The sequence below is a fragment of the Oncorhynchus mykiss genome, chromosome 16, assembly GCF_013265735.2.
Source record: "Oncorhynchus mykiss isolate Arlee chromosome 16, USDA_OmykA_1.1, whole genome shotgun sequence".
In the NCBI taxonomy this organism is placed as follows: Eukaryota; Metazoa; Chordata; class Actinopteri; order Salmoniformes; family Salmonidae; genus Oncorhynchus; species Oncorhynchus mykiss.
Window position 1 is genome coordinate 15,535,588 of NC_048580.1, and position 16,318 is coordinate 15,551,905.

Sequence of the window (16,318 nt, forward strand, 5' to 3'; positions counted from 1 at the left end):
TTCTCTCTCTCTCTCTCTCTCTCTCTCTCTCTCTCTCTCTCTCTCTCTCTCTCTCTCTCTCTGTCTCTGTCTCTGTCTGTCTCTCTCTCTGTCTCTCTCTCTGTCTCTCTCTCTCTCTCTCTCTCTCTGTCTCTCTGTCTCTCTCTGTCTGTCTCTCTCTCTGTCTGTCTCTCTCTCTGTCCCTCTCTCTCTCTCTCTCTCTCTCTCATTACAGTTCCTCCTTCACAAGAGGAGACACTCCTTACCCCACCCTCCATTTCCCTCAATTAAGCACACATGGAGGTATGATCAAACCACAACATCTCTTTTACCTGCTACTTGTTCAATTTCTCGTTTCCTTATAACATGTCATGAATAATCATTGACTTTTCACTGAAGTGATATCCTGAGGTTTGAAAGAAAGCACAAGGAAACATGCCATTAACCACTGACCATATACATCCACTTTATGTTTATACAGCACATATGATACATTATACACACACACATATATCGTCGCTGTCTGATGAACCCTCATCTCCAAAACAGAAACTTTTCAGTAAATGAAAAAATGACCATATTTTCCCATTAATGAACATACAATTACGAAACTTCAGAAGCTATTTTGAATACATTTTCTTGGTCCTATAGTCATTAAATGTTGAGAGTACATTGAGGGGACATATTGCTTTCAATAAATGAAAAAAACATTTAAATTGGCAAAAATGTAGTTATGAGGTTTTCATCAGACAGCGACGACGTCATTTTCAAATGACAAAAACAAATAACAGAGGTGCTCCAACTGGAATGGAGAGTAATGTTGATGAGTGCGGGCGACGGCACTCTCCGGGTGAAACGAATGGCAAAGGAAAAGTGCAGAGGAAAGTGCAGAGTTCAGCGTTCACACATGGTTCTAGTTAGAGGTCCACGCAGTGGCCTCCCATTAAGTCAAACGTGGTTTGGAGGAGACTTCAATTTTCACAGTTTAAAAAGGTTTTAAGACGTTTTTCTCACCCCAGGAAGGTTACTTTGAACCATTGTGTAGATAGATGTGTGTAGATAGATATAGATAGATTTCGTTGTTGTCAATGTATGTGGGAAGGATTTGTTTTTCCTACATGGAATCGTCTCAATGCACTCTGGTGATTATTAGTCTATGTATAGATCTTCATATATGAGAGAGAGAACTGGTGGATGGGGAATGGTTATGGTGCCTGGATGTCTGGCATTTCAAGTTCACTGGGGGAAAAAAAAATACTGTTGTTTTGCTCGGTTTTCCATGGTTAAATCCAAGGGGTCATTAAACATACTAAGCATTTTTACACACACTTACATTCACGGAAAAGTAAAAAAAACAGAAGACAAAATCTCCGCTGTTGTGCAGATCTTGAGAGATAAAGAAACGGCATTTGGTCATTGGTGTTGTTCTTACCAGGAGTAAAAAATAAAATAAAAAACTTAAGTAATCATGTGCTTTGTAATCATAAGGTGAGAGGAAAACCCTGGTGATACAAGTCAAGCCAAACAAGGCCTTTCGTTTGTAGCCAGTTAAACTGCTCTGTCACAGCTGATCACAGCTCTGGGTACAAGTGTGTCGCCAAGAGCCCGTTGACTTTGGCACCAGTTGAAAGAGCTGCGTGATAACACAAATAACACAAATGGGCGGGCGTCTAATTGTTGCCTTAATGTCAACCTTTGCAGCTGCAGTATTGCTATAATAACATAGCAGAAAATGACAGACATCATGCAGATGTTTTGGGAGGTAAACAAAAAAAGAAGTCAATTGTAAAATAAAATTTCAACACAGTATAGAAAACCTGTTTGTATCTCATCTCATTTTGGCTTTGTAAGAAAAATAAAACTCAATATAATATAAAACAATAATGCTGATCATAAATATAACATTTTGTACATGAGCTTCGGCTAAAAGTGGTGTGTTTCTCATACTTGCCTCTCCTCAAAGAGGATTTGGGCGTACACAGTGCTTGTGCACGAGGCTTTGTTGTCTGGCAGAGGCTTGACCAGCTCCAACTCTGCATATGTCAGGCTCTCTTCTGCAATCTTTGGCTGCAGGGGACAAGGAGAAAGATTAAATGTGTGAAGAAGCATACTCGTTATTCACGTTGTGTCTTTTATAATTTGATACTGAACAAAATTACCTCGGGTTAACAGTCACATATACACAAAAATCAAATGAAGTAAAACTTAGATTAGATTTTAGATTTCTGGACAGCCCTCTACTGAAATACCTTGTTGCCTTTTAAATTGTATGTATGAACCAGGAGTTACCCCAGAGCACTTACCAAGACCACTTTCATCGGCTGTACCTTTAAAAGTTTGGGTTTGGGGATTTTGTTTGCTATGGGTGCTGTGGAAGAATACAGTGTTTACATACTTTATGCAGATAGCGAACACATTGTCTGTGTCACAAGAAACATTTCCCCCCTAAAACCCAAACCCAGAACTAAAATGTTCCCCGTCTGCAATGTTTACGTGCCCGTCCTGTCATTTATTAGTGATGATTTGGACGCAGGCGTCAAAGCAGAGTTGAACAGACATACAACGTTTGACGTGTGTTGGCATTCAGACTACTACGACATGACATGAACTCCTTGTGAGACAGATGCAACACTTTAAAACTGCCCAACATCAGCCTATTCATCTCCAGGGGAAACAAAAATATGATCATCAAGAACAGACGTTACTTTCTTCAAATCCGCTTTCTTACTTGATTAGTTGACCATAAACTTTGCACTATTTCTGGTAGCACCCTGATATCACAAAGACTGATATAGAAGTTGCTTTGCTCTATTTCCAGTTTATCTATGCCCACATGTACGGTACAGTTGATCCATATATGGGCTCAAAAGGTAGTGGCAAGTAAAGCAATGTTTCATAGATAATTCACAACATCTCTAGCATCAGGAAACAGAATGTTCAGAACTCCTTTATGCTCTGATGCCCCAGACCACATACCCAACTGTGCGTATGAAGATAGGCTTCTGAGTAAACATACATGCTTGGGTAAGGGAAAATGTGATACAGATGTATGATGTTGTTGAGAGACTGTCTGTTTACCTTTAACTGGTATCTCTGGTGGTATCTCTGACTGGGCTTTGCTTCGTTTCCTCCTGTACCTCCTCTGCTTTTTGGGCAGAGCAGGAGACACACTGACTAGACTGGTCACCGTCTCCCCTGAACTGCAGACAGCAGACAGGCATGTTTACAGCAGAATTAGAGCAGGGAAATGTAAGTAGCCATCGCGGTCATGCATGAAAAGAGTCTGTGTGTACCATAGTGGCTAAAAAGTACAGTATAAGTCATAGTTACTTGAGTTTGAATGATGAAACTTACCTGTTCTGTAGGCTCTTGACCAAATGGTAGTTGTCTATGAGGCAATGAGACAAACATAAGCGCATGAGGGGCAAAAAAACATTCTGCCGTGTCATCAAAATCATGCCTTGGCTTTACATATCAGAGTCCATTATCTTTAAATGATCTGGTAATATGGCCCAGATGAGGGCTTTCAGTGTTGGATGGGAAGGAGCAGGGATAGAGTGTTTACTCACCTTTTAACTTCTTCTTCCTCTGAACATATTGGCAGGTCACCGCCACGGTGAACATGCACATGCACACCAGTCCCACAGAGCAGATCAGTACAGCGCACAGGTACACGTCTGAAACACACAAAACCGACCAGATTAGTCACAGTCATAATATCCTACAACCCTGAAGACTCATGTCTCAGTTGTTTGTCACTTATGCAGAAATATCTTTGCCATTTATGACCTATTTCTTGTTGTTGCGCTATTTTAGTCAAGTACAATGCAGAGAACCAGAGAGTCACGTTCTTACCTTCAAACAGGCTCCACAGACTCTCCTTGGCCGTGGTCGCTGGTAGGACATGCACTGAAAGGAAACCAGGGAAAGTCCACGATCATCAGTGTGTCAACCGTCCTGCCTGATTATACATTTGCAATACATCTAATTGTACGTGGCTCGGCGTAGGACGACAGCATTGAGGTTATCCTCTCCTCTGGATCCTCTTCCTGAATCACTGGCTAGTGGTAGCTAACACCCACCGAGTCGTCCTGAAATACCCTAAACCGCGAGCAGCTGACAACAGCCTCTGTCACACATAGCAGCCATCCTTAGCTTAGCTAGCCACCAGATCTCCAGGGTTACTGGGCTGAAGCCTGGCTGGGTGTCTGGGTGTGCTGCACGTTTAGGGTTTAAACTGGGTCTGTGCCATCCAAGATCATTGGGAACCCACATTGAAGTTGAAATGCAAAATGGTCAAGGTAAGGGTTAAGGTTAGGTTTAGGTAAGGGTTATGGTTAAGGTTATGGTTAAGGTTAGCGTCAGGTTTGGAGTAGGGATGTTCCAAGGAACCCGGATAGCACTGACCCTTACGCTGGGGTTACCTCTAGAGTATTTCCCTTGATGCTAAACCAGCAGCACTTGCTTTGTCTGTGCCGACCATAATTATGGCTTACATTCAACTATTTTGAAACATTAGTCTGAGGTAGATGACAGCGAGCTATGAGTCTTGGCTCAGTATTTGCTGTAGTTGTGTTTGCCATGTACTTTTTTAGCCACACATATTTTTTTTACTGTAAATTCTATAGCTTGTTCCTATCTAGGTGAAGTTACACTCAATCATGTGTTCTTGGTTCCCAAGTCTGATTGATGAATACCGGATATACTTGATAGTGGCCATCAGAAATCAGTATCGTGGTGCAGAAGACTCTTCTTTGCCATGAATCATATAGTATGACTTCAATAGGACATTATGAATGTGCACTGAGCCAAAAGGCCAGCTGCACATTCTGGAATACTATGAATCATCTGAATCTGCAGCACTGCTTGGAGCCAAAGAAATGTCTCTCACTGTTCAATTGATTCCATTCATATGTGCTCCCCCTTTATTTTTGATAGGAAGTCTCTCATTATATCCTCACACAGTGACGGTACACAGATCGAATGAATAGCATCCCTAAGACAGATTTGCATTCTGGGATAAATACTGTCTTCAGCAATCAATAGACCAATTCAATGGGTCACTTTGGGCTACGTCAGAGTATTCATCCAATGTAAAGAAAAAAAGAAAATAAATGAATACCAGTATGCAGTGATGATCCACACAAAGGTCCTCATCACAAAAACCTTCAAAACATCCTTCCCTTTAACATCCTCTTTCTTCACTTTTCTCCATCTTCTTTGCATCATCCTCTTTCACCGTGTGAGGCCCCGAGCGTGCGCTGACCAACTGGTAAGTGTCGTCACCGACATTTTCAAACTCTCCCTGTCTGAGTCTGTAATACCAACATGTTTCAAGCAGACCACCATGGTGCCTGTCCCCAAGAACATTAAGGTAACCTGCCAAAATGACTATCGACCCGTAGCACTCACTTCTGTAGTCATGAAATGCTTTGAAACCCTGGTCATGGCTCACATCAACACCATCATCCCAGACACCCTAGACCGACTCCAATTTGCATACCGCACCAACAGATAGACAGATGATGCAATCTCTATTGCACTCCACACTGCCCTTTCACACCTGCACAAAAGGAACACCTGTGTGAGAATGCGATTCATTGACTACAGCTCAGCGTTCAGCATAATAGTGCCCTCAAAGCTCATCAGTAAGCTAAGGACCCTGGGCTAAACACCTCCCTCTGCAACTTGATCCTGGACATCCTGACGGGCCGCCCCGAGGTGGTAAGGGTAGGTAACAACACATCCACCACGCTGATCCTCAACACGGGGGCCCCTCAAGGGTGCGTGCTCAGTCCCCTCCTGTCCTCCCTGTTCACTCATGACTGCACGGCCAGGCACGACTCCAACACCTTCATTAGCTGATGACACAACAGTGGTAGGCCTGATCACCGACAACAACGAGACAGCCTAAAGGGAGGAGGTCAGAGACCTGACTGTGTGGTGCAAGGACAACAACCTCTCCCTCAAAGTGATCAAGACAAAGGAGATGATCGCGGACTACAGGAAAAGGAGGACAGAGCTCACCCCCATTTTCATCAACGGGGCTGTATTGGAGCAGGTTGAGAGCTTCAAGTTCCTTGGTGTCCACATCACCAACAAACTATTATGGTCCAAGCACACCAAGATTTTGTCGTGAAGAGGGCATGACAAAAGCTATTCCCCCTCTCGAGACTGAAAATATTTGGCATCCTCAAAACGTTTTACAGCTGCACCATCGAGAGCATCCTGACGGGTTGCATCACTGCCTGGTATGGTAACTGCTCTGCCTCCGACCTCTGACATGAAATCGCAATAAAATCACATTATCAAATTGCAACACATGTAGAATAGGGAGAATCGGGAGAATCACAATACATATTGTATCGGCACCTACGTTTTGTGGTCCCTGGAAATTCCCAGCTCTAACATGAGCCAAATGAGCTATAGGAAAGGATCTCATTCGATAGCACCGTTGGCGACATTTCAAACTAGCTGTGGAGTGAAACAATCTGTTGACGTGCCCTTGAGCAAGGCACATAACCCCAATTGCTCCTGTAAGTCTCTCTCAATAAGAGCATCTGTAAATGCAAAATGAGTGTGTTTACACATTACTATGCAGTTGTCTAGGCAACCAACGTTGGGCAGTCTCATACTACAACTATCTCTTGTTCTCTCACTGTTGAGTTCACTAACTTCTAGCCACAATTGTATGTGTGTATAATACGCAGGGAAAATCCTGGCTATAGCCAAAGTCAAAATGTGTTTGGTGGTGATGGTGCCAGTGTTCCCTTACCTCGGCTGTTCCGCCAGTCTGTCTGCCTGGGCTCAGACAGGACAGTCAAATGCCACAGCCGGCACAAATGATTTCATGGAAAAAACGGGTTAAGTTTCAATTTACTCAAAACAATAGCTTAGGAAGAAAGGATGCATCTGCTTAGCTGCATCTGCTTTGCTACATCTACTTTCATCTACTACATCTACTTTGCTACATCTGCTTTGTTATATCTACTTTACTATATCTGCTGTGCTACATCTGCTTTGTTATATCTACTTTACTATATCTGCTGTGCTACATCTGCTTTGTTATATCTACTTTACTATATCTGCTGTGCTACATCTGCTTTGCTACATCTGCTTTGTTATATCTACTTTACTATATCTGCTGTGCTACATCTGCTTTGTTATATCTACTTTACTATATCTACTTTGCTACATCTGCTTTGTTATATCTACTTTACTATATCTACTTTGCTACATCTGCTTTGTTATATCTACTTTACTATATCTACTTTGCTACATCTGCTTTGTTATATCTACTTTACTATATCTACTTTGCTACATCTGCTTTGTTATATCTACTTTACTATATCTACTTTGCTACATCTGCTTTGTTATATCTACTTTACTATATCTGCTGTGCTACATCTGCTTTGTTATATCTACTTTACTATATCTACTTTGCTACATCTGCTTTGTTATATCTACTTTACTGCATCTGCTTTGTTATATCTACTTTACTACATCTGCTTTGCTACATCTGCTTCTGTTTCAATTTACTCAAAACAATAGCTTAGGAAGAAAGGATGCATCTGCTTAGCTGCATCTGCTTTGCTACATCTACTTTCATCTACTACATCTACTTTGCTACATCTGCTTTGTTATATCTACTTTACTATATCTGCTGTGCTACATCTGCTTTGCTACATCTGCTTTGTTATATCTACTTTACTGCATCTGCTTTGTTATATCTACTTTACTACATCTGCTTTGCTACATCTGCTTTGCTACATCTGCTTTGTTATATCTACTTTACTACATCTGCTTTGTTATATCTACTTTACTACATCTGCTTTGTTATATCTACTTTACTACATCTACTTTACTACATCTGCTTTGTTATATCTACTTTACTACATCTGCTGTGCTACATATGCTTTGCTACATCTGCTTTGTTATATCTACTTTACTACATCTGCTTTGTTATATCTACTTTCCTATATCTGCTTTGTTATATCTACTTTACTACATCTACTTTACTACATCTGCTTTGTTATATTTACTTTACTACATCTGCTGTGCTACATATGCTTTGCTACATCTGCTTTGTTATATCTACTTTGCTACATCTGCTTTGTTATATCTACTTTACTACATCTGCTTTGTTATATCTACTTTCCTATATCTGCTGTGCTACATCTGCTGTAATACATCTGCTTTCCTACATCTGCTGTGCTACATCTGCTGTGCTATATCTGCTGTGCTACATCTGCTGTAATACATCTGCTTTCCTACATCTGCTGTGCTACATCTGCTGTGCTATATCTGCTGTGCTTCATCTGCTGTGCTACATCTGCTGTAATACATCTGCTTTCCTATATCTGCTGTGCTACATCTGCTGTGCTACATCTGCTGTAATACATCTGCTTTCCTACATCTGCTGTGCTACATCTGCTGTGCTACATCTGCTGTGCTACATCTGCTGTAATACATCTGCTTTCCTACATCTGCTGTGCTACATCTGCTGTGCTACATCTGCTGTGCTACATCTGCTGTAATACATCTGCTTTCCTACATCTGCTTTGCTACATCTGCTGTGCTACATCTGCTGTAATACATCTGCTTTCCTATATCTGCTGTGCTACATCTGCTGTGCTATATCTGCTGTAATACATCTGCTTTCCTATATCTGCTGTGCTACATCTGCTGTAATACATCTGCTTTCCTATATCTGCTTTACTACATCTGCTGTGATACATCTGCTGTGCTACATCTGCTGTGCTACATCTGCTGTAATAGATCTGCTTTCCTATATCTGCTTTGCTACATCTGCTGTGCTACATCTGCTGTGCTACATATGCTGTGCTACATCTGCTGTGCTACATCTGCTGTGCTACATCTGCTTTGCTACATCTGCTGTGCTACATCTGCTGTGCTACATATGCTGTGCTACATCTGCTGTGCTACATCTGCTGTGCTACATATGCTGTGCTACATCTGCTTTGCTACATCTGCTTTGCTACATCTGCTGTGCTACATCTGCTGTGCTACATCTGCTTTGCTACATCTGCTGTGCTACATCTGCTGTGCTACATATGCTGTGCTACATCTGCTTTGCTACATCTGCTGTGCTACATCTGCTGTGCTACAGTGTATATTGCATAGATTCTTTCACAGAATGTTGTGCATCGAACTGGCAGATCAGAAGGGCTGACATCAGCTTTAGAGAAGACAAGATACTCTCTCATGAAGCATCGCTATGAAGTATCACTTCTTTTCAAGCTTGTTCAAAACCATGGAACTCCTTACCACAATGAAAACATGACCTTTACACATGACACAATCTCTTCCTTCTCATGATCGATGAAACACGAAACTAGGTCAGCCAGTTCTGGTTCCAGCTATCATTAGCACTGTACTAATGTTTCCACTGTACTACACTACTACTGCTACTGCTGCTCCTACTACCAATACTACTACTCCTGCTACTATTACTACTACTACTACACTACTACTGCTACTGCTACTGCTACTACTACCCCACTACTGCTGCTACTACCAATACTACTACCACTACCACTACTGCTACTATTACTACCTATACTACTACTACTACACTACTACTGCTACTGCTACTACTACTACTACTACTACTACTACACTACTACTGCTGCTACAACTAATACTACTACTCCTGCTACTGCTGCTACTACTACTACTACTATTATTACCAATACTACTAATACTACAACAACAACTACTACACTACTACTGCTACTGCTACTACTACTGCTACACTCCTACTGATACTGCTACTACTACTACTACTACTAGCACTCATACTAACACTACTGCTGCTGCTACTGCTACTACTACTATTACTACTACTACTGATACTACTGCTACTACTAATACTGCTACTACTACTACTGCTGCTGCTACTGCTACTACTACTTCTGCTGCTACTGCTACTACTACCTCTGCTACTGATACTGCTACTACATTACTACTGCTGCTACTGATATTACTGCTACTACTACACTACTACTGCTACTGATACTGACACTACTACTACACTTCTACTGCTGCTACTACTACTACTACTACTACTACACTACTACTGCTACTACTACTACAGTACTACTGCTATTGCTACTACTGCAACTACTACTTCTGCTACTGCTACTACTACTACTACTACTACTGATACTGCTACTGCTATTGCTACTACTGATACTACTACTACTGCTACTACTACTACTGCTACTGCTACTGCTACTGCTATTGCTACTACTGATACTACTACTACTGCTACTACTACTACTGCTACTGCTACTGCTACTACTGATGCTACTACTACTACTACTTCTAATAACAACACTGTACTACTATTACTAATACTACTACTACTTGTACTGTTGCTACTACTACTACTAATGATACCACTGTACTACTACTACTACTACTACTACTTCTAATAACAACACTGTACTACTGTTACTAATACTACTACTACTTGTACTGTTGCTACTACTACTACTAATAATACCACTGTACTACTACTACTACTACTAATCAAATCAAGTCAAATTGTATTAGTCACATGTGCCGAATACAACCTTACAGTGAAATTCTTACTTATGAGCCCTAAGCAACAATGCAGTTAAAAAAATACAAAAATCAACACGAATAAGAATAAGAAATAAAAGTAACAAGTAATTAAAGAGCAGCAGTAAAATAACAATAGAAAGACTATATACAGGGGGGTACCGGTACAGAGTCAATATGTGGGGGTACCGGTTAGTTGAGGTAATATGTACATGTAGAAAGAGTTATTAAAGTGACTATGCATAGATAATAACAACAGAGAGTAGCAGCGGTGTAAAATATGGGTGGGGGGTGAGGGGGCAATGCAAATAGTCTGGGTAGCCATTTGATTAATTGTTCAGGAGTCTTATGGCTTGGGGGTAGAAGCTGTTTAGAAGCCTCTTGGACCTAGACGTGGCACTCCGGTACCGCTTGCCGTGTGGTAGCAGAGAGAGCAGTCTCTGACTAGGGTGGCTGGAGTCTTTGGCAATTTTTAGGGCCTTCCTCTGACACTGCCTGGTATAGAGGTCCTGGATGGCAGGAAGCTTGGCCCCAGTGATGCACTGGGCTGTACGCACTACCCTCTGTAGTGCCTTGCAGTCAAACTGCTCTCAACCTGCTCCACTACAGCCCTGTCCATGAGAATGGGGGCATGCTCGGTCCTCTTTTTCCTGTAGTCCATCACGTTGAGGGAGAGGTTGTTGTCCTGGCACCACATGGCCAGGTCTCTGACATCCTCCCTATAGGCTGTCTCGTCATTGTCGGTGATCAGGCCTATCACTGATCCAGCTGCAGAGGGAGGTGTTTAGTCCCAGGGTCCTTAGCTTAATGATGAGCTTTGAGGGCATTATGGTGTTGAACGCTGAGCTGTAGTCAATGAATAGCATTCTCACATAGGTGTTCCTTTTGTCCAGGTGAGAAAGGGCAGTGTGGAGTGCAATAGAGATTACATCAGATGTGGACATGTTAGGGTGGTATGCAAATTGGAGTGGGTCTAGGGTTTCTGGGATAATGATGTTGATGTGAGCCATGACCAGCCTTTCAAAGCATTTCATGGCTACAGATGTGAGTGCTACAGGTGGGTATGGTGGTCTGCTTGAAACATGTTGGTATTACAGACTCGGACAAGGCGAGGTTGAAAATGTCAGTGAAACGCTCCTTGAAAGCGGAAGCTCTAGCCTTTAGCTCAGTGCGGATGTTGCCTGTAATCCATGGCTTCTGGTTGGAGTATGTACGTACAGTCACTGTGGGGATGATGTCATCGATGCACTTATTGATGAAGCCAATGACTGATGTGGTGTACTCCTGTGCTACCAAAACAGTCCTGTAGCTTAGCATCTGCTTCATCTGACCACTTTTTTTTATTGATCGAGTCACTGGTGCTTAATGCTTTAATTTTTGCTTGGTAGCAGGAATCAGGAGGATAGAATTATGGCCAGTTTTGCCAAATGGAGGGTGAGGGAGAGTTTTGTATGCGTCTCTGTGTGTGGAGTAAAGGTGGTCCAGAGTTTTTTCCCTCTGGTTGCACATTTAACATGCTGATAGAAATTTGGTAAGATGGATTTAAGTTTCCCTGCATTAAAGTCCCCGGCTACTAGGAGCATCACCTCTGGGTGAGTGTTTTCCTGTTTGCTTATGAGTGCAGTCTTAGTGCCAGCATCAGTCTGTGCTGGTATGTAGACAGCTACGAAAAACACAGATGAAAATTATCTTGGTAGATATTGTGGTCTACAGCTTATCATGAGATACTCTCGAGCAAAACCTTGAGACTTCCTTAGATATCGTGCACCAGCTGTTATTTACAAAAATACATAGTCCGTTGCCCCTTGCCTTACCAAGCGGCAACGGCTGTTCTATCCTGCCGATAAAGCATATAACCAGACAGCTGTATGTTGATAATGTCGTCGTTCAGCTTCGAGTCTGTGAAGCATAAGACATTGCAGTTTTGAATGTCCCGTTAGTAGTTTAATCTTCCGCGCAGGTCATCGATTTTATTTTCCAAAGATTGCACGTTTGCTAGCAGAATGGAAGGAAGTGGGGGTTTATTCGATCGCCTACAAATTCTCAGAAGGCAGCCCGCCCTCTGGCCCCTTTTTCTCCGACCTTCTCTTCACGCAAATGAAGGGGAAAAAAGGGATTCTGCCAGTCCATGGTGAGTAATCGCAGTTCTGATGTGCAGAAGTTATTTTCGGTCATAAGAGACTGTAGCAGCAACATTATGTGCAAAATAAGTTGAAAACTAAGTTACAAACATCGCAAAGAAACAAACAAAAAAAACAATTGGTTAGGAATACGTAAAACGTCAGCCTTGTTCTCCGGCGCCGTCTTAAAACTGCTACTACTGCTGCTACTACTACAACTGCTACTGCTATTGCTATTACTCCTGCTACTGCTACTACTGATAGTACTACTGCTACTACTACTACTACTACTACTACTGCTACTACTAATATTTCCACTGTACTACACTACTACTTCTACTACTACTAATACTACTGCTACTACTTGCACTGACTTTGCTGATAGCTACTTTATTGAGGAAAAATGTACTTACTATGCCTGAGATATGTGGTTGTCCCACCTAGCTATCTTAAGATGAATGCACTAACTGTAAGTCGCTCTGGATAAGAGCGTCTGCTAAATAATTAAATATCAATGTAAATGTACTTCTACTACTGCTACCACCACTGCTACTACTGCTACTACTAATACCGCTGTACTACTACTACTACTACTATTACTGCTACTATTACTACTTATACCACTGTACTACTACTACTACTACTATTACTGCTACTATTACTACTTATACCACTGTACTACTACTACTACTACTATTACTGCTACTATTACTACTAATAACACTGTACTACTACTACTACTACTATTACTGCTACTATTACTACTTATACCACTGTACTACTACTACTACTACTACTACTGCTACTGCTACTGCTACTGCTACTGCTACTGCTGCTACTGCTACTACTACCACCAACTGCATAATTTCTATTCTACTGCACCACAGACAGTGCTACACCTAAAGCCATAGTTACCTCTAAGCTCGGTGGCGGCCGTACAGTTTGTTGATGCCTTCCATCGGTTCTGGTGCTTCTTGAACTCCTGCACCCGGCATATGTAGAGTCCGCGGTCCTCCACTGAGATGTTCATAATGAGCAGGTCGAAAATCTTCCCCTGCTTGACCACTGTCAGCTTCAACTTAGGCCAGGGGAAGCTCTTGGTATAGTCCCCATAGAACCTGGCCTTTCTCATGTTGACCCTGGCGATGAGGAACTCTTTGTCGCTTGAAGAACGTTCCGGCAGGAATGTCCATTTGACTACGGGCAGGCTGCTGGAGCGACGTCTCTGGGACACCTGGCAGGTCAGGGTGACGTTCTCGCCCTCCTGGGCCACCGTAAACGGGGAGGGGGTGACAGTGATGTTGATGGCCTGGCACACTTCTGAAATATATAGTACACAAAGGGTATGTACAGTAAATAAACACTGAGTAGACAAAAATTAAGGAACACTGGCTCTTTCCATGACATAGACTGACCAGGTGAATCCAAGTGAAAGCTATGATCCCTTATTGATGTCACCTTCAATTCCACTTCAATTAGTGTAGATCAAGGGGATGTGATAGGTTAAAGAAGGATGTTTAAGCCTTGAGACAACTGAGACATGGATTGCGTATGTGTGCCATTCAGAGCCTTTGAATGGGATATAGTAGTTGGATCCAGGCACACCAGTTTGAGCGTGGTTTGTCACACTCAACAGTTTCCCGTGTGTATCAAGAACGGTCCACCACCCAAGGGACATCCAGCCAACTTGACACAACTGTGGGAAGAATTGGAGTCAACATGGTCCAGCATCCCTGTGGAACGCTTTCGACACCTTGTAGAGTTCATGCCCCGACGAATTGAAGCTGTTCTGAAGGCAAAAGGTGGTGCAACTCAATATTAGGAAGGTGTTCCCAATTATCTCTTTCCTACTGTGTTAATGTTTGTGGATGAGACATCTGAAAGTGGTGTTTGGCTCAAGTGCCAGCATATGTCCATTTTAAGTGGAAGAAATATTAAGGACCAGACTTTATGGCCTGTTTCATGACAAAAGCAACATCTGGTTTTTCAAGTAATTTCATAACTTTCCATTTGCAGTAAGTATATTTCTATGACACACAAAGCCATCAAGCCACTAAGAAGGGAACTATTCATCTCTAGATAAAATCTATAATTTGCTAGATATATTTATTTAGCTAAAGTATTAAGCTGCATCTTATGAAAAAGTCACACAAACCAGAGTAAATTTTGTTTTTAACAAAGATGAGGGAAAACCCATTATTTACTGATTCAAATGCATGTCATGTGGAATGTGTTTTCTAACACTTACTCATTTCATAAAAGTTTTCCCAATCTTTTATTATGACATTCTCTCTCTCTCTCTCTCTCTCCATCAACACATAACTCTTCAAGGTATTGCCAAATTTCATAGCATGACCTAAAAACACTATTTTCCATTTTAACCAAGTTAACTAAATAGAAAAGTTGCTTACCTCCAATGAACGCTTTAGTCAGGAGAACTATGACCACAGAAGAGATCTTCATTTTCCAGACCAGCAGTCTCCATAAAAAACAGTTAAATGTCTCCCGAAGTAAAGAGCCTCAGCTCAGGATTCCCTTTTCTTTTTTCTGTATTCGTATGTAATACGAAATGGGGCTCGCTCTGTTTCTGCTTAGAACCACCCTCCTCCCCCCAGGCTCACAACCCCACCCACCTCACTCCTCTGCTTGGCAGAAAGTGGGAAATGCAATTTCCTGTGTAGGAGGAAGGAAGGTTGTGCTATAGCTTTGACGCAGACTCGATCAGACTTCCAGCTGTGGACTACAGCAGAGAAAACAGACACTTTTGGCTAGATTTTTATTACACACACACACACACACACACACACACACACACACACACACACACACACACACACACACACACACACACACACACACACACACACAATCACACACACACACAATCACACACACACACACACACACACACACACACACACACACACACACACACACACACACACACACACACACACACACACACACACACACACACACACACACACACACACACAGTCTCCGACTGTGTAACTGGAGCCCACAGACAATGTTTGTACAGGAGTTTGTGAGAGCAACTCGGTTTCCTCTCTTTATAGACACACTAGAGTTTAGAACAAACGTTGAGACATTCACTCTTCTTGAAATAAAACGTGACTGCATTCATGGATCCATTTGTCTTAGAGCTAGCGAGACTGACAGTTGAAGTCGAAAGTTTACATACACCTTTGCCAAATGCATTTAAAGTCAGTTTTTCACAATTCCTGACTTTTAATCATAGTAAATATTCCCTGTCTTAGGTCAGTTAGGAGCACCACTATATTTTAAGAATGTGAAATGTCAGAATAATAGTAGAGATAATTATTTCTTTCAGCTTTTATTTCTTTCATCACATTCTCAGTGGGACAGAAGTTTACATACACTCATAGTATTTGGTAGCATTGCCTTTAAATTGTTTAAGTTGGGTCAAATGTTCCTTCCACAAGCTTCCCACAATAAGTTGGGTGAATTTTGGCCCATTCCTCCTGACAGAGCTGGTGTAACTGAGTCAGGTTTGTAGGCCTCTTTGCTCGCACACGCTTTTCAGTTCTGCCCACAAATGTTCTATAGGCTTGAGGTCATGGCTTTGTGATGGCCACTCCAATACCTTGACT

General features: G+C 42.0%; 1 protein-coding gene across 1 annotated transcript; it reads right to left on the reverse strand.

Annotated features, from left to right (window-relative positions):
• Positions 1-420: 420 nt before the first annotated feature.
• LOC110491442 (V-set and transmembrane domain-containing protein 4) lies at positions 421-15,318 on the reverse strand. The gene is made up of 9 exons (XM_021564903.2): positions 15,098-15,318; positions 13,602-14,006; positions 3,835-3,888; positions 3,549-3,656; positions 3,334-3,367; positions 3,058-3,179; positions 2,283-2,347; positions 1,931-2,046; positions 421-1,612 (listed from the first exon to the last, which is right to left on the reverse strand). Exons 1-9 carry the CDS (start codon positions 15,147-15,149, stop codon positions 1,528-1,530), a joined length of 1,041 nt encoding a protein of 346 aa, XP_021420578.1. The 5' UTR covers positions 15,150-15,318; the 3' UTR covers positions 421-1,527.
• Between the last annotated feature and the right edge of the window lie 1,000 nt (positions 15,319-16,318).

Excerpts from the sequence above, each read along its gene's own strand:
- LOC110491442 (XM_021564903.2), bottom strand. The coding sequence starts at position 15,149 with ATGAAGATCTCTTCTGTGGTCATAGTTCTCCTGACTAAAGCGTTCATT. Across the intron at positions 3,889-13,601 it reads GGCCGCCACCGAGCTTAGAG|TGCATGTCCTACCAGCGACC; the intron begins GTAACTATGGCT and ends GTTTCCTTTCAG. Across the intron at positions 2,348-3,057 it reads ACCAGAGATACCAGTTAAAG|CACCCATAGCAAACAAAATC; the intron begins GTAAACAGACAG and ends ATTCTTCCACAG.